General features: G+C 47.3%; 1 protein-coding gene across 2 annotated transcripts in view; it reads right to left on the reverse strand.

The window, feature by feature from the left end:
* Positions 1-19,236, reverse strand: part of EPHB1 (EPH receptor B1) — a 430,256-nt gene that overhangs the window by 115,004 nt on the left and 296,016 nt on the right. For both annotated transcript variants that reach the window (XM_043595343.1, XM_043595344.1), the window contains exon 5: positions 5,191-5,526. In XM_043595343.1, the coding sequence (XP_043451278.1) occupies positions 5,191-5,526 (336 nt within the window). The remainder of the gene's footprint in view (positions 1-5,190; positions 5,527-19,236) is intronic.

A 19,236-nucleotide genomic window follows, 5' to 3' on the forward strand; every position in this document is an offset into this window, starting at 1 on the left:
TGCCATTTATCTGATGGGGATGACATCAGTTCCAAACAAAGGGATGGAGGGGCCTTGGAAGGAAAGCCTAGGAAGAGAGTCCAGCAAATTTCTGTCTGGCCCAGAAACGATGCTCATCTCCCCATCATAGCATCGGTCACAAAGTCACTTTCTGTCCCGTCTCATTTGCTTGTCGCAACAGCACTCGGAAGCAGGTGTCATTATTCACATTTTACAGTTGAGGAAGGAGGGGTCATCACTCATATGAGTGATGTGAACTTGCCTGAGTCGTGTGAAAAGCAGAGAGAGGGTCCAAGTGCAGGGTCCCTGCTGCACCTCTGCCACACTGAGCGCAGGAGCTGAGACAGGTGACTGCCCCATGGTGGAAAAGGGCTAGACCAACACAGCACACTTGCCATCCAGGCTTGGCTAAGTCAGATTAGTCCTCTGAGGTGGAGGTGACAAACCACAGCTAACACGTTTGGCTCTCAAGTGCTTTAAAATTTTCTAATTAGTTGTCAGCATTTTAAATCTAGGTTATCAGCTTATAAGTTCTGGCACTGCTGGGTGTGGCATCACTTACTGGAGCTGGGCAGAGGCTCGCCCCGTCCTCTACAGTCCTCTGTGGTCCTCACCACTCCCTACTGCCTGACACTTGGCCATGTTTTGCTCCTCTCCACTGCTAGACGGGCCTCGTGGGCCTTTGGGTTTGTTCTCTCTGGGTTAGTTGGTCCTAAATTCACTGACTCTATTTTGCAGCAAGTTGATTTTTAAGATGTGCCAGTCTGATTTGTCTTATTTACTTTTTCCAGGATTTCCTCTGAGGTCCCCTTCCCCAACTCTGACACTCTGAATCTAGTTGGCAGAAAAGAGAAGTAAAGTTTGTCATTCACTTTAATTCTCTCTGACAGCCAGATGATCCGGCCATCAGTCTGAATCTGGGGCCAGGTGCCAGAGAGTGACTGCAGGAGTTAGTGGTGATAACAACCTCTCTGCAGATCGCTTGGCCACTGGAACAGAGAGAGTTCCACCTGAGCTGGTCTATTTTAAACTCAAGGCAGCTGTATTCAGTGCGAGGCTGCATCCCTGAAGACCTCACGTAAATCTGAGCTTGCATAATTCATGACCAACCCTGACCAAAGATGATGGACATTTTTTTTGACAGCTGAAGTGGCCTAGCTATGTGGCAATGGCTTAGAGGGAGCTTACAACTTACCCGGCTCACCATAATGCGATTTTTGATCAGTCAGAGGATAAAATGGCCACAAATCTGAGTTTGAAACCTAGAAACATCCCTGCTGCCTATAAGGTGCTGAGAAAATTCTGAAAGCACTCTGACCCTAGTTTCTTCATCTGATCCACCTCAACTTTGTAAAGAACTTGGTAGGTGCTTGGCACACTGGAGGTGCTCAAAATAGTGGTTCTCGGCCACTGCCTATGGGCTGGGTGAGGATCTGATCCTGATACTCTTCAAGTGATATGGGATCCTTGAGAAGTCATGACTATAGACATGGCTGGGTTGTTATGGAAGGATATGGAAGCCCTCTGCATCTCAGGACCCAAGAGATCCTTCAGTGTTCCCTCAGTGATGCTTGTCTCTGTGTATGCTATGGACCAAAAGACAACTATAAAACCTCCTATGGTCTTAGATCACAGCCCTGAGGGTCAAGGAAAGCCTCATGGTGACTCCCTCTGATGGACTGATGCCAACCAGTTCTTTTTATTAGATACCTCAATCAGCTAGGATGAGCTGCCTGCTTCCACTGGGCAGGGCTCATGATAGCAGCACATGCAGCATCAGCGTGGCGTGCCTGGGCAGCCCTGAGAAAGGAGGGCATGGCAATTCTGTGTCTGCTGAATAGTAAGAGTTACATGCCCAGCCATGGATGTGGTCTGTAGCTCCCAACAAAAGAAAGCACCAGCCCAAAGCAGCAACCAGCCTCCCAGGATAGAGTCTGAAAATCATGAGCATCAGGCTTCAGATCAAGTCCAAGACCACTGAGCAGCCAACTTATCCAAACCCTTCCCTTGTGTGACCCTTACTGACACCCACTGTCAAGATCCAATTCACCGTGGGGGGACACCTTGGATCCCTCAACGAACACACACTCATCTCCATCTTGATCCAGAGGCAGGGAAAAGTCTTTTGTGGTTCTGTGTCACAAAGAAAATTGTGGAAGAGTAACAGAGGGTGCACAGTGAGGTGCTCTTTTGAGCCAGAGGGCACTGGCTGGCTCTGAAAACTTTCTCCATGCACAGAGGGACTGCCCACTGTTTAGGGGAGGAAAAAGGAAGGCAGAATCAGAGGTGATTTCCTGCCAACCCTCTTCTAATCCTAGATTCTCAAATCCCTTTAAGCTTCTTCTTCCTTATCGGAAACATATGAACAATGCCTAAGTCACGGGTAATTATGAGGATCAAATGAGTCCATGTATGACAAAATTCTTTGTCAACTCAAAAACAAAACAAAATGAACCAACAAACATGAGGTGTTAAGCTATGATAATAATTATTCACCTACTCCTCAATCAGGATCCATTCAACGGTCCCCAGCTATTTCAGTTTGGGCAGTTCTAGACCCAGAATAGGTCCTTGATAGCACTTATCATTTGATTTAATAACTGATCCCAGGATAGCTCTGGGTCAAATTCTTTACCTTCTATCTACCTACTCATGACCCAGACAGTAGGACAGGGTGGCAGGGGCCGTGCCATTATCATGAGGTCAGGGTGGGGAGGCTGACCTGCACTTCACCCAGAGCGGAAGAGTTCAGGGGTCCCTGGAAAGACATTACACATGTTATAATTTGTGGACTTGCATGGGTCCATCTACCCTGTTCCTTACTGGATCTGAGTGATACGGCTTTTATGATGCCATAAAAGGCCTCTCACAGAGGAACAGGCCCAAGTGTTTATTTTGAAAAATCTCATCTTTTAAAAGAGTTATCTGTTGGTTGAAAATAATTTGCATTCACATGTGGATCTGTCAAAGCAGTGTGAAAGCACCATGTTCCTCAGGGCCCCACAGTCCACAGATTAGGACCCATGGGCCCCCTTGTCATTTGTTTTGTAACAACCATATGCCACTGAGAAGCACCCTTCTCTTATTGATTATAAACTTTCTGACACCCAAATTCCAGAATTCCCAAAAAGAAATCATAGACTGGAACATGTGGATGGGGCTGGGACCCCCAAATCAGGGAAGGTTAGGAATAGAGGGCCCACCAAAGGGGGAACAAAGGCCATGAGAAATGTGCTTGTGGAGGAGAAAATGAGTGAGGATCAAAACAAATACTTTGAATGCCGGCAATGCCAGGCCCCTTGTAGGAGCCCTGGTCCCTCAGCGCCTCTGCAGCCTGGGAAGGTGCAGATGGCAAGACAAGCAGATGGGCAGGTTCGGGAATAGCAGGGTAAGGAAAGGGAGGGGCAGGAATCAAAGTAAACCGCCATAAGTGGCAGGTTTGTTCGCACATTCTTAGAGAGAGAGAGCAGACAGCCAAGCCCAGCATGACATGACAGCCTGGCAGGATTATTAGTCCCCGAGGCTGGGACACTAAAATATTTCAGCCAGTTTTCTGCCTTAAACTCTCCAAGGGAAACACTGCTAACAAAGGCTGCCCATGTTCCGTGTTCAACGTGATACAGAAATTACCATTCCCTTTTCTTTGGGTAAGACAGACTGTCACAACCTTTGTCTCCACAGCACTGGGGCTGTGGTCACCAGCTGGAGGCTTCCACACTTCCACGCCTATTTTCTCACGGCACACACATGCATGCAAACACGTGACCATACACATACATACAAACATGCACACACGAACACACACGTGTTCACAGCAACAACGCAGCCATCTGGACAGCCATGCTCTCCTACAACACCTTTTTTTCTCCTGAGTTCTGACAGCTTAAACCCAAGAATCATCTGCCATCAAAGATGCCTGGGATTGAAAGAGGCAGAAGGAGCCTGAGGATGGGGAGGTGAGGAGCAGACAAGGACGGAATAGGGAAGAGGAGGTTAAGAAAGGGGAGCTGCACACAGGGAGAGAGAGAAAAGAGACGTGCCTGGCTCCAGCTATTCCACTAACAAGCTGTCCTTCTAGAATTTGTTGATTGAAAAAAATCCATAATTCCAAATAAGATCACAGTCCATTGCCCACGACCCCTATTGCCTATAGACTTTCCCTCTGCAGTCTTGCACCATCACCCCAGGGGAGAGATTGCTCATTTCTAACTCCCTCGGTATTTACTGCATGTGTATGGTACACACGCTTAGAATACACCATGCCGCAGATTTGTATTTTGTGTCTACGTCCTGCAAATTCTTCAGTGAATGAGTTTTGTGGGAGGAACGGTGGTGTCCGTTCCTGTACTCCTCACAGTGTCTAATCCGCAGCTGGGCCCACGTCAGACGCTAACTAACCGCCTCTTAATAATGAGTGAGTAAATAAATAAATGAGTGAGTGAGTGCCTGAATGGACTGGCTAAACGGACATACAAAGGAATGGGTTGTTGCAAGAGGTGTAAAAAGCAATACAGAGAAAAGGTCAGAAGAGTGAGAGATACAGAAATAAAGAGAAGAGAAGGAAATGTCTGGTGAGCTGTGCACGCCTCAGGGACGTACAGGCAGTCAGGAGTGATCTACTGCCAACTACCTGAAGTCTCTCTAACAGTGGAGCATTCATTTAGGCAAGCTATACAGGAGAATGCACTCTTGAATTACACAGTTTAATTGAAAAATAATCTATGAAGGCAATCCTCACTTTATCACATGATTTCTGGGAAGCTTCCTTCATTGGGTTTTCTGACAAAGCGGCACCGGGGTTCTCAAGATGGTGCAGGGTTTCCACCCATCCATCTGTCTGTCCATCTACCACCCATCCGTCTGTCCGTCCATCTATCTTTCCAAAGGCATTTGTTGAATCCCAGCTGGATGCAGAGCTGGGGGTTCTATGCTGGCCTGGATATCCCTCTTTGCTTTTGTGCTGAGCACGAAAATATCCCTCAGAATCCAACTCACTCTCAGAGGTGAAACACTATTTTCTGCCATGTTTCCTCCACGGCCACAAATGCCCATCGCCTGACACCCTCACCCCTGGGAGGAGGCCTGAAAGCAGAATGGGTGTGACTAAAGCTTCGTTCCTTCACGGGGATGGATAGGGAGGGAGCCAGCCACACAGACAGACAGAAGGAGCACAGATGCCTCCAGACTCACCGGCTTGGTTCGTGGTGATGTTGACAGAGACATGCTGTGGGGGGAAGGGGCTCTTGCTGGAGACTCCATTGACGGCCTGGATGTCGAAGGTATAGGGGGTGTGGGCCCACAGGCTGCTGATGGAGACACGGCACTCGGTCAGGCCCAGCTGCCTGGGTACAAACTCCACGTTGTCGTCGCAGCGGGAGCAGCTCCGACGGTCTGCCCGGCACTTTCTACAGATGATGTTGTAGGTCACATCATCCCGCCCGCCTGTCTCCCTTGGCGGATGCCACTCCAGAATGATAGATGTCTCATTGACAATGGAGATGACATTGCGGGGACCTGACGGGACACCTGTAGGGAGACAAAGAAGGGCCCAGTGAGGCTAGGCAGAAGCTTCCTCCTCCTGCCTCTCTCCATCTGCCTTTGGTGTATCTCCTCCCCTGTCACACACATGTATCACCTTCAGTCCGTCAAGGCCAAATCTCCATGCTCCAATCCATTCTGAGAATATATGGTGGACAGAAATGACAACCTGGCCTAAACTCCCCTCGCAGTCATCCCAGTGGGGACAGTGGCAATCGTGTGTGCCAAAGGAGACGAGGGTGCAGGGATCTGGGTTCAAGCTCTTTGGTTTTCAGGACCAAGCCACTTCCTCTAGCCAGCTTTAGGGTATGCTATACATATGTAGTAGACACTTATTGGATTCCTGTCTTTTCTTTGTGTAGAATTCAAGGGTTGAGGGACATGAGTGACCCATCAAAAGCTCCGACATATCCTGGCATCTTGCACAAAACCTCATGCAATTTGGAGTCTGCGTGATGTGTACATGCTGGGGCTATTTCTCTGTCGGGCAGGCTGCCAGATCACCTGGATAGATGAATATTCACAGTGCCCAAGCTTTGGTGAAGACAAGAAGCCAGGTTGGCTGGGAGGTTCATATAGCCACCATTTTTTACCCCATGACATGAGAAGAACATAAAGATTTGTTCTAGACATTCTGCTAGCTGCTTTACACTTATTACCTGAGAAGAAACAGTAATTAATTCGATTTTATAGAAAGGGAAACTAAAACTGAGAATGGAGACTGGCTGTGGATCATGTGGTATATAAGAACTGCAGCCAGTGTGGAGACCCCTGTCTGCCTGATTCCAAAGCTCATGCACTTTAACGACAGCCTTATGCTGCCTGCTAGTGAAACCGGCTATCCTTCCCTACTAAGGGAAAAGCCATTTCCCACTCTGGCCTTACACTGGTATGGTACTCCAAAGGTTGATGATCAGATCTGTTCATGGATAACAGGAGATTTGACCAGACTCTCTCTCCTACAAACCAGCCAGACTCATTGGGAGTCAAGGAGGGCAGACTCTTCCCTCTGGATAGCTCTGTCTATAGATGGTGTTCACACTGTGGCAAAGGTTGAAATGCCTTGCTAAATACTAAATTCTAGAAAACCTAGTCCTTTGTAGGAAGGCAACATATCTCTGAATTAACAGCCAAGGTGCTGGGCATTTTGAGAATCTCCTGCCCAGAAACAGAACAGATCACAGCCTCAGGTTCCCAAGCTAAGCACTGCATGTCCTCAATGTCTAATGATGAAAATGAATCCCACCCAGAAGCCCCCCTTCTGAATGGTGGGTCTGCTGGAGCAGCCGCTCTGGATAGTAATGCATTCAGAATTCACACACGTGACTGTCGCCAGCTGAACGAAGACATGTGTAAAGTGGTTCATGCTGAAGACAGGAATCAAATGCCAACAAACAAAATGAGGGAATAACAACAAGGTCGGGGGGCACCAGGGAAGGATTCTGTGTTGAATCAGTCAACAGCAAGCAGCTAGAGCAGAAAGCAAATATTAAATCGGATTCTATTAAAACGTGAAAGAAAATCAGTACTGTACTATATAAAGCCCATTAGGCCTGAGCTAAAGCACAACTTTCATACAGCCTTGTGACAGGGCAGGATTCATGAAGCATTTTTACTGAAGTCTTGCAAATAGCGTTCAAGAATTCCCAACCCATCTGCCCAGGGATAAACATCCATCTCTTCTCGGATCAGCACACAGCTAGTGCTGAGAGGGTAGCTGGCATGGCCGTTGCTGGGTTCTTACTCAGTCGGGCCAGCTTCACCTTGCGCTGCACTATTCGTTAATGTGCATATTGGCCAGTGCCTGTCTTGGACACGTCTGTTTGCTCAGACTGATGAGATTTGGACCACAAGCTCCCAGTGGTCAATGCCACTGCTCCCTGTCTCAGCAGACAGCCTAGCCTCTGCCACAGGCCACCATCTCTCATACTCATCATAAATACATTCATCCAGCACTTGCTCTCTGCTGGGTGTGGAAGGATTCTTTAACAATGTTATCTTATTGCAGCTTTGGGATGCCATCACTGGAAAGCAGCCTTGGTTGGCAGAGCAGAGATAGGTACTGCCCAGGAGAGGGACCACCCATTCTTCCCACCCTGTGGAGGCCTCCCCATGTCATTATCTCCTTTCTCCCATGACCTTAATCTTCACCTTCTCCCCTGGCTCCACCTTCTCCACTTAAACTCCCATTAGATTTTTGCTATTTTAAAAGCTAAAGCACCACCACTGGCATCTATGTTGACTGCCCTCTCTTCTTCGCCCTCCAGCCAAGCTTTCCAAAGTGGAGGGTCTCCTCTCTCCTTGCTTGGGCAAGTGCGGTCCAGTTATTACCCCCCCCCCGCACCCCCCCCCCCCCGTCACTGCTTTTCTTTTGGCATCCCACCTGACAAATGCGGAGAATGCCATTCAGTCCTTCCCTTGCTTGACACCCTGCATAATCAGCAGCCAGACCCTGACCATCACATCTTCTGTGTCCCCCCCATTCAGTCACTGAGGTGATGCCCCACCTCTTTGTCCTCAGAATGTTCCCTTCCTCCATATCTTCACCCCCTTAGAACTCCAGGCCCTGTGGACTTTCCTGCCCTAGAGCAACAGCCTTCTTGTGAATCCTCCCACACTGCTTTGCACCCCTCCTGTCCGTTCTATTCTGCCAGAGTGTGGGTTCTGAAATGCCCATGAGATCATAGTGTTCCCCTGCTCAAACTGCAACTGCCCAAAAGTTTACCTCCTTTCCACATCCTTCAAGTCCCCATGTAGTCGTCTTACTCATGATCTTATCCCTGGTCACTTGACCCTCAAGTGGCCTTATACTGTGGCCTGTAGGAAGATTCCTGTGATTTCCTGTGCATACTAAACTCCCTTCATGCCCCTGAGCCTCTGCATGGTGTTCTCTTCTGTCTGCAATTCCTTTCCTCCTTATCCATTTGATGAACTCCTGCTCACCATCCAAGATCTAGCACTCAATTCCACCAGGAGGCTTCTCTGATGCCTGCAGTCACGTACCCCCCCACCCTTGGGCTTCCATAAGCCTATTTCTAGATGCTAACACAGATTCCATTATTGCACTGTGATGATCTCTTCCTCTGTGTTGAACTCACCACGCTGTGGCTTCCTGGTGGGTGAGAGCTTGTGGCTGGCTTATCTCCGTGGTTCACATGCCCCAGCTCTTTGCTCAGGGGAGGCTCCTCACTCTTGGTTTTGACCTCTGTTCAGGGTGCACAACTTAAGATCACCCTATCCCAGCATAAGATGCCCTGCTGTGGGGCAGAGGGAGGATACAGTTGTGGTAACAGGGAAGACTGCTTGTGGCCCTGAGTGGTAGAGGCTTTAGTGAGATAAAGGTGGCAAGTGAGGAGCTGGTTTGGAGAGGACTTCCCTGTCCCTTGATCCAGTGGTGTCCCTGGCAGGTGGGATGATCCCATTTGATGCTGCCCCGTGCCTGCTCCCCACTCAGGAAGAAAAGTGGCAGGTTTCCAACAAGATTTTTTCATGTTTATTTAGACACAGCCTTCATATAAAGCAACTACTGCACCATTCTCTTTCATGGCTGCTTTCCAGAGCAAATGCATCTATGGGGCATGAACGGGGACCTATGGGGACCTATAGGGCCCATGGTTATGGATTCCAGAACTGCGTATATCTGAATCCTTTCCTTTCAAGGAAAGCTAGAAGACCCCAAATATGTCTTGTTGTGTGTCCTTCCCCGCCATGTCCTCAAGAGTAGGGGTGTGTCTTGTTTCAGAGCCCAGCAGAGTGCCTGGGCTCACAGTACACATCTGTGGAGATGGCCCGAGTCTGGTCCACAAACAATGATTGGGATCCTGTTCACTACTCATTCATTCACTCACTCACTTCTTTAACAAATACTCCTGTGTAATTCTAGGCACTCATAGGTTAGGGAAAGGCCAGATAGACAAACTTCTGCTCCCATGGAACTTACTTACACTCTGGTGACAGAAAACAGACAGAAGGAAGAAGGAAAGAAAGAAGGAAACATGGAGATAAATGAGATGACTTCAGATAAAAATAAGTGCTATAAAATAAAATAGCCCCCAGGTTAAGACTGCTTCCCAATGGGGTACCTGGGTGGCTCAGTCGGCTAAGCATCCAACTCTTGATTTTGGCTCCGGTGATGATCTCATGGTTCATGAGTTCTAGACCCACATCAGGCTCTGTGCTGACAGCACAGAGCCTGCCTGGGATTCTCTCTCTCCCTCTATCTCTGCCACTCCCCTGCTCAAGCTCTTTCTTTCTCTCTCAAAATAAATGAATAAACATTAAAGAAATAAAAAGAAAAAAAAAGATTGCCTCCCAACAATGCTTACCTCCTGCCCCTTTTCCCAGGAGGCCTGCTCTGGGCAGGGCAAGCCAGGGGCCAGTCTCTGGGTAGCTAAAATGGCAATGGTCCCTGGTCTGTGCTCCATCAGCCTAATGATAAGGGCACGTTCCTGCCAGCAGGTTGCTCAGCCTGCCTGTACTTGGGAGAGTCTGACCACAGCATGTTTGGCCTCTGAATAAATGTCCCTAGAGAAAGGTGCTAGGCCACCTCTACCCCTCCAGGCAGCACTCCCTGGGCTTGAGGCCCTTACCCCTGTGGGGAGTGTATGTCCAGAACCAGAGCTCCACTCAACATCCTCAGGAAGGAGGCCAACTGAGGCAACCAAACAAAAATGTCAAAAGGCGGGGGGAGTTGAGGGGGAGGCCAGAAAGAGAAGAAAATTCTTCATCTCCGTCAGCAAAAGGCCTCAGTGCGTGCAGTGGTAGGGGCTCAGAGCCACAGTCTCCTTGTCTAAAGCTCCCTGCTCTTGCGTTCATGTCCTCGTTTCTCTTAATTATATACAGACAGGCTTTTTGAAGCTTCTCTGATCTGTTGCCACGGTTACTACTGATGAAAGCTTCCTGTGAAAAGGGCTAAAGAGACTCAGTCCTTTTAAAATATGGGAAAACCACTGAGCTGGCTTAAGTGGGAGGGGCATGGTAGGTCCTGGGTCATGAGGATAGGGCTCTGTGTTTTCCAGAATGTGCCTGAGAGGTTGGCTCAGCCTGCGTGAGTACAGTTGGCACTGGGACCTCAAAGAGTTAAACAGAAAAGATCCTTCTAGAGACACAAGATTAGCCCAAGTGTTGCCATACTGAGATAGAATCTCCTGCTTCTTAATGTGATTTGGGCAGGATGAATTTTTTTTTTTTTTTAAAGAATGGAGAGACAGGGTGAGTGAGTTTATTTGTAGGCATTAAGCTGGAAATAAGAGCACTCCTGAGTAATCAAAGGGAAAATCTGCTGAAGATAGGTCAGCCCTGAAAGCCAATTCCTTTATCAGGAATCTTAATAAGGCCAACTTCCTGGTTTCAGAATTTAGATGTGAACTTCAGCCTGGTCCAAGATGCCAACCAGGTAGGGTCCAGCTAACTGTGCCTTGCTGCAGCCAGGATCTATATACTTGCATCCCTCCCCATGGGGAGCTGGTGAGGGTGACAACCACAATGAGGTGAAGCTTTCCAGGGAGACCCTATGTGCAGGCTGAGATTGCACTGTTCTGCGTCAGGCCAGAGATGGGATCCTCCACGTTGTGTGCACAACTGCTTGAAGGATTTGATGAAAGAGAAAGATTTTACCCAGAAAAATGGACAAATACTTAAACACAAACATGGGTATTCAGAGACTCTGAGGGGTTCATAGTTCCTTGAAACTAACCAGTGAACACCCTAGATGTTCACAGCAACCAAGTTCAAAAATATTCTCTTGTTGGTGACCCTTGAGATGGTGAACTTCTAAGCCTTAATACTCTCTCAACTGAAAAGTGGTAGTTTTGAGGATTTAATGAAATGATATACCTAAGGGGTTTAGCTGTGTGGCCTGTACACAGAGGAACTCCATAAATATCAGTTGCTATTATAATTAGTATTGCCATTATTATATGATTTGGAGCCCTGAACCATTCATCCAATTAAGATTGATCTTGTGCAGCCCCTCATTCATTGAGCAGAGACCCCATGCCCAGAACTGTGCTGGCACTGTGAAAGCCATGAAGCTATGGAAGCCACAGCCCATGATGCTGGGGAGCCCAGACACTTTCTAGTCAGGCAAGACCCCACACCCATGGGTCCTAGAATCTGTGGACACATACAATTAAGGATCAAAGTAAGTAATACAGACACAAAGAGTTATAGGTGTCTGGGAAAAGATAAGATCAGTGCAGAACAAAATATTCAGAGATGGTGTCTGGGGCCTTGTCTACCAGTTGGAGCTACATGTATAGACTTGGAGGCTATGTGCTCCAGTCTATACACCTTAGGGCACTAATCCCTGCAAACACATCCAGGAAGGAGGAGAGCCCTAATCTTGGGCATGGGGCTGTGTCTCCAGAATGGGTCTAGCTCTTTTTAACCTTCTTGTGCTCCTATATATCTGCTCCCTAGCCTCTCAAGAGGTGGTCTGGCTTTAACATGGAATCTGGGTTTGCTTGTTCTCTCTCACCCTATGGGCAGGGAAATACATCCTTTACCCCTACAGCAAACTACATCCTCAACTCAGTCTTCTTTTAGGAGAAAGGATTGAGATACAGTCTGGGAATGGGTCAAGAAGGACAGGTGATACTCAAGATTCTTAAATATTGTAAGTCAAAAGAATGCAGATATAATGTTCTTGTGGCTGAGCAGAGTCAAGACAGTAGTTTGGAAAACTGACTGCATACTTTAATGTGGGCTAAGGGTTAAGAGGGGATGGAGACAGAGATCAGAAAATGACACCAGGAGTATGGATGGTGCAAAAAGCATGGTGTGGGGGCCCAGGAAGACATGGGTGGGGTGGTGAGGATTGGTTATAAAAAATGACAGTACTATTGGGACATCTCTTTACTTATTGCTCACTATGAAAGAGATACTTAAGGAACTATGTCTGAATAATTGGGAAGCTTTCTGGAGAAAGGAGAAAGTCCTTTGAGATTTTATACAGAGACAGATAGAAGTCTAGGAACAGAGGCAGACATGGAAACAGAGCTGTAGAGGTATGACGAGGTCTTTTATGGAGGCAAAATATGCAGCAAACCAGGTCAGGCTGGTTGTTATGTCTTTGCCCTCAATACAGCATAAAGGGCTAAAAGCAGGATGGGTTGGAAGGTAACATAAGCCAAAAGAGAGAAATTTTGCAATTATCAGAAATGTAGTAGAGTTATCGCATAAACGTGAAGTGAACCCACATTCAGTTGTAGTTCCTTCTTTGGTAACTGGTTATTTAAAAACAATACCAAACAAAGAAACTTCTCTTTATTTTTTTAGGTGCCATGTATAGCTATGACACTCCCCAGCCTAAGTTCAGCTCTCTCTCTCCCTCTCTCTTTCTATCCTGAGGATGCCAATTCCTCTCCCATCATTCCTGCAGTAGGTATAGAATTTCTGGGGGAGAGACTGGACAGGAATGCCCACTGTCCTAAAGGAAAGGGTTGTGATGTCCTGTAACATGCTGGTTCAGAACTTTGGAGAAGGGTATGTGCCTGCATGCTCCCATCCCCCTTCACAGAGGTGCCTTGGACAGCAGTGGGGCAGTTCCTAAGATTCTATGTCAGGCACCAATAACACCACAATAATAGGAGCCAGTGGCAGCCGGAGTTTTCAAGTCTTATTGGGGGATGTGGGGTGGCTGTTTGAAGACAGATCAGAAAACCACAAATAATTTATCAGAGACCTGGTGCAAAGTAGTGGCATCAAAATGGGCTAGTGAGGCAACCTCCACTCAATAGTAGAAGCTTAGAGGGACTTTATTGAGATCCTTACAAAAAAAAAAAAAAAAAAAAAAAAAAAAAGACCAAGGACTATCTACAATTTGTGAGTGATGAGCACCAGACATTTGGAACACTGTTTTGCTTAATGTGAAGATGGTAATGTGTCAAGTTCTGAGGTGTCCCTTCCAAAGAGGCGGTTCTGCTGGAGGCCTGAGGCAGCAAGGCTAGAAAGTTGAGTGGTGCCTGTCCCATTGCAAGTGAGGCACCCTGGTTGCTCCCCTCAAAATATAGACTCCCCCTGGGACAAGGATGAGAGGTGGTTGAAACCTGGGGAAATAATGTTGCTTTATTTTTCCTAACAGTCCTAGATCCCAATATTCCCAGAGATAGTTTTATGCCACCTTTGGAACCAGTTTAAAATGAATCCAGGGACATAGGCTTCCAGTGGACAGACACCTATGCCATCTGCATGGTCGTCAGAAGGATAAGACATTGATTTGGTGGGACTTGTGTGCTTTATGCCACTGAGTGATTGATATTGGCTGTTTTCCTACAGTAGATTCCTACAAGGATCATTTGTAAGAGCAGAGCTTTGGTTTCCATTTCGCAGAGTTATATATGGAATTCTGAGATTTGTTTTAATAACAAACCCTATATGCAAAGTACTACCTTAGGTATTTTGGTATATTACTTAATAAAATCCCATCTCCCCAACATTCAACAAGGTAGGAACTATTGTCCCCATTTTATATATGAGGAAACTGTAGCTCAGAGACATTAAGTAGCTTGCTCAAGTCATGTGGCTGGTGAGTGATGAAATCAAGACTCCAGGCCTGGCCACTCTCAAAGCTCATCCTTAGCAACTCTTCCACCCAGGATGGAGGCACCTAAGGGTGTAAGGTGCAGGAGTAATGCAAATGCATCCGGGTGCTGGGGGTGGGGGAATGGGTCTCTCAGGGTGGCAGGAGGCTCTTGTTCCTGAGCTGTTTCAGTAGCTTCCCTAGAGAGACAGAGCAGCCGTGGTTCCAGCACTATGCTGAGCAAGTCTGCACGTGTTGCTCATTAGGGTCTTGGAAACACTGGGCCTGTACTCAGGCAATTCTCCTAATCATAACAGTTAGTAATAAGAAGAAATGATTAGTCAAAACAAGGAGGGACCCTGCTGAGAGGGATTTCGGGAGCATCAGAGAACCTAATGTTACACATTTCACCAAACAGCAATGTTTGTAGAAAGTACTTCTTGTTTCTCCTGCTTCAGTGGAGCTAATTGTCTGGGAGAGAGGGGGTGGATTTCACATTCTGGGAAAAAAGATGGCCCCTCTACCTGGCCTAAGCTGAAGCCCAAGCGTCTAATTTCCACAAGGCTGCAGGACCCCTAGAGGATGTCTGAGACGCCTGTACCTGGAGAGGCAGCGTATTTCAGTAGGAATGTCTCCCACCACTGCCTGGGTGGGGAGGTATACAAAGCTTAATCTTCTATTTGTGACCCAAGGTGAGGCCAGAGAGAGGGAAACTTTGACATGACTCTCTCCTGCAGATTTCTTGGAGATACTTCAAGTCCAAGAGAGCTATAGGGCATATGTCATCTTAAAGACATGGCCTTCAAGACCTCTTTCCCAGCCCTGCAATGAGGCTCAGTGGCCTTGTGGAGTGGTGAGAGATACACCAGACTCATAAGGAAAAAGATCGGGGCTGAGGGCCAGCTTTGCCACAGTGTGACCTTACACAGGTCACTTACACTCTCTGAGCCTCATCTTTCATTGATCTGTGACTGATAGAGCTAGACATGTTTATTGAGATCCTACTATGTGCTATGCCCTGTGTATAAGATTATGGTATAAAAATCCACTGACATATGCCCTGAGGGGTCCAAAATCTGCAGGGGAGGTGGGCACCTGTACTACAGCCACACAAACCACTGACTGACAAGGCTGGTGGAGATGCACTCCCAGATTCGTGGATTATTCATTCGGTTTTCCCTGGGAATACAGAGAAGAATCTGCCAGACATTATCTCATTCAGTTCTCAAAGAGACTCTCTCTAGGTATACAGCAAAGATCCAGGTTCCAAAGAGAACAATTCAAGGCCAAGGGGGCAAAAAGAGAAATTGAAAAAGTAGGTATTCCTCCCAGAAAGTTACAGGTCATCCAAAATCAAATCCTTATTCTGACACTTTATAGACACACTTATTCTCAGAACAGGAAGAAACCTTGGAGATCATGGTGTATCCCTGGTGGTGAATGCCCTCTACAGTCCCTACCTTGTTGGCCAGACTCTTTTTTTTAAAAATTATTTTTATTTTTGAGGGGGGGAGGAGGGGGGGAGAGAGACAGAGAGAGAGAGAGAGAGAGCACATGCAAGTGGGGGAAGGGCAGAGAGAGAGGGAGACAGGATTTGAAGCAGGTTCTGTGCTGACAGCAGAGAGCCCGATGCAGGGCTCAAACTTGCAAACTGAAAGATCATGACCTGAGTTGAAGTCAGATGCTTAACTGACTGAGCCACCCAAAGCACCCGAGCCTCTCTTTATTCTTCCAGCGATGGAAGCTCACTACTAAGGAGCCATCTCTTAACAATAACCAGAACCTATTTTCAAATATAATGAAAAAAGGTACCTACTCACAATAGCCACAAACCCCATAAAATACCTAGGATTAAATCTCACAAGTCCTGTGTAATAATACCTGTATTAAGACAACTATAAAACTTTACATAAGGGCACAAAAGTAGACTTGAATACTGTGCTCCTGGATGGAGAGGTATATCATAAAAATGACAGACCTTCCCGAAGCAATCTATATATTCAATACAACCCCAATCTCAATTTAATAGGACTGCTTAATGAAATGCGCCAAGCTGATTTCACAGTTCGTCTTGAAGAAAAAAGTGTTTGAGAATGGGCAAGGCATTTTTGACGAATGGAAGGTAGGGGTTTGATTTATAAGTTATTGAAACGTTTATAAAGGTACCATCTTTAGAACAGCTTAGAAGTGATGCCAGAACAGAACATTCTCTCAACAGGAAAAAAATAAAGGTAAGTATGTACCGGGCATTTAGTAAATAATAAAAGGGGCATCTCACTAACATGTGGACAATTCAGGTGGAGTTGATGGGATGTTATTTTTAATAAGATGTAAGAACACCAGGATCACATCTTACACAAAAATAAATTCCAGATGGAGGAAGGAGCTAAACATAAACACTATTAAAAGATGGTCAGGTTTGGGTTTAAATAAAAATGTCAATATGACAACCTCCCCCCACAAAAAACTATACCCATAAGTAGAGTTAAAAATAAGTGGAGGGCTGGGGCGGTGGTGGGAGGGAGAATGCCCTGGATAATTAGTGGGCATCTAGAAATCAATTTTTTAAAATAGAAAAAGGACAAGGGTTATGAACAGTCAATTCCCAGAAGACAAATAAACTGGTCAAGAAACATATGAAAAGTACACCCTAATTTATAATTAGGGAAATACTATTCAAAAATACTAGGAGATCAGTCAAATTGGCAAAAAGTAAAAGCTGGTCTGTATGTGGAGAATTCTGCAAGGTACACATGAGGGGCGTAAATGGGATGAGTCCCTTGGGAGAGCACTTAGGTAATATTGATTGCCTTTCTGAGTGTATGTGCCCACCAACCCAGCAATTCTATTTCCAGGTGAATTTCCTGCAGAAATACAAGCGTATGTGCCCTCCAAGGTATGTCTGAGCATTTTTGCAGCAGTATTGTTTATATTAGGAAAAGGATGGAGTTAGCCCAAATGTCCACCCGGGGGCGGGGGTGCTGTGTAACACAGCAGAAGTCACTGGTGCCTCCCCCACCCAATTCTCTCTTCCCCAGTCTCACAGAAGATAGGCTTCCCAGACACTAGAAATCACATGATGAGTCCCAGCCCATGAAATGTGATCCTTCACTGTCCGAAATGGGGTGTGACTAGATTGGTGCCATGCCACCTCAGAGGCAGAGCATCTTCCTCCCTGAGGGAAGCAACTTAGCACTGAGGGTAAAGAGACCTGAATCTTGCCAGTCAGGCCCGGGTGAAATCAGGCCTGGCTACTCACTGATGTGTAAGCCCTTCTGGGCCTCTGTTTTCTTACCTATAAATTGGGAATAACAGGAGTACCTATCTTCTCTTCTGTGAGACTGAGAAGATCCATGTCAGGGGCTTAGCACTGTGCCTGCCTCACATGTGGTAAGACCTCAGTCAGAGTCAGCGATTTTCTCAGTCTTGTCATGCACGTGCGTTCCCGCTCTAATCGTTTGTGGCCGGCATGGTTGAGCGCCATGGGACACAGCATATGACATCTCGTCAGAAGAGGCCTTGGCCCCAAGTCCTGAGCAGGGGCTACAGGCACAGGCACAGGCACAAGCACAAGCCTCTTCACTGAACATGGGCACAAACACTGCCCTTCGCTCTCAAGCAGAGCAAATTCTCACCTTACTCACAGTTCCCCTTTACTGGCCAGCAGACAGTGTGCTCTTTGTGGGAACCGAGCGGCCCTCCATCTGTGCTCACCGAGCACCGTCAGGGCTTGGCGGTGCCCAGTGCTTCCCACCACCCACGGCCCACTCGCCCCCACCAAACCACCCACCTTCTGTGTACACCTGGCCCAGCAGAGCCAGCCTATACCAAGCTTCATCTCACTACACAGATGCCATGAAGGCCTCACTCCAGACGGCAACATCGAACATCTTTGTCCCCGTTTCCAAGGTGAACAGAGCTCAGAGGTGACCCAGAGGAGATGCTCAAAAGGTCACCTTGGATATCTCCTGCAAGTCTGAGCCCAGAGCCATGCGGAAGGCAGCACACTGCTATTACCACTGCCCTGACCTTCTCTCTACAGAAGGGGGCGGAATGACAGAGGGGCCTTTGTGTCCAGGCAGCCTCTGGCCCTCTGCCCTTTTGCCTCTGAGATAAGTCATTCATGTGACTTCAGAATTAGAGCACTCTTGACTGAGTGGGATGGAGGGTGGCCTCTGGCACAGGCTGGAGGGAATCCTGGCCCTTCCACAGGCTGACCTCAGACTGAAGCCTGCTCTTCCTCTGCAAAGTCATTCATGATCATTTATCCACTGGAGAGCCCAGCCTTTAAGCCCACAGCCAACCCCATATCATAAGAGTTCTCAGGTATCTGGCTCCGACTGGGCACTTTCCAGCCAATTGTGTGCCAAGTTTCTCAGAAGACCAGACACACAGTTTCAAAATAAATCACTACAAAACGCTGGCATCCCAGTCTTATGCCACACGTAGTTCAGAGAGTATGGGCATACACAAACTGACTATGAGATCCACTTTTGTTCACTTTGCCCACCTTCCCACACAATTCAGGAGGCCCCTTGGCAGGCCTCACAAGCACCCCTCTTGCACACCTCCAGTTAGGGGGAGATTGCTAATTACTCAGGAGGCTTTTGGTCTCTGGACAACGTTTGTAATCCACCTTTACACTAAGTTGAAAGTGGCTTCCTTCTAAATCTTTGATGAGAGTCAAAGACACCTTGTGTCCCAGTCTTTGTCAAACACAAGTGAAGCCATGCTGATGTATGTGGGTCTTTGGTTCTGGTATCCTTGCCACATTCACATGTGTTACCAAACCAGGAAATCTGGAAGGTCACAGTTCTGGATTGAGAAAGTATTGGCTGCTACCAAGTTTCCAATATGCCAACTGGAGGGTCAGGGAATGAAAGAGGGGGTGGAGCCAGGGACTGCCCCCCCACCTCCCCCCGACACCTGTCATTATGGAGTTGAGGGTAGATTCCAAAGCTGGCTATCAGGGTCAATGGCCAGTAGCAAGGGGGTGGAGTGGGTTGATATGGGTTCCAGGGCTAACTGACAGTGGTGATCTTGAATGGCGACCGTAGAGACAGCACTGGACAGAGATCTAGGCGTGAGATACATCCCAGACTCCACCATGACATGTGGGCTTGGCCTTTTGGTGTCAGAATTGGATCAGGGTCTGATACTGAATACTATGGATGAAA

Source organism: Prionailurus bengalensis, chromosome C2 (genome assembly GCF_016509475.1).
Source record: "Prionailurus bengalensis isolate Pbe53 chromosome C2, Fcat_Pben_1.1_paternal_pri, whole genome shotgun sequence".
NCBI classification, from domain to species: Eukaryota; Metazoa; Chordata; class Mammalia; order Carnivora; family Felidae; genus Prionailurus; species Prionailurus bengalensis.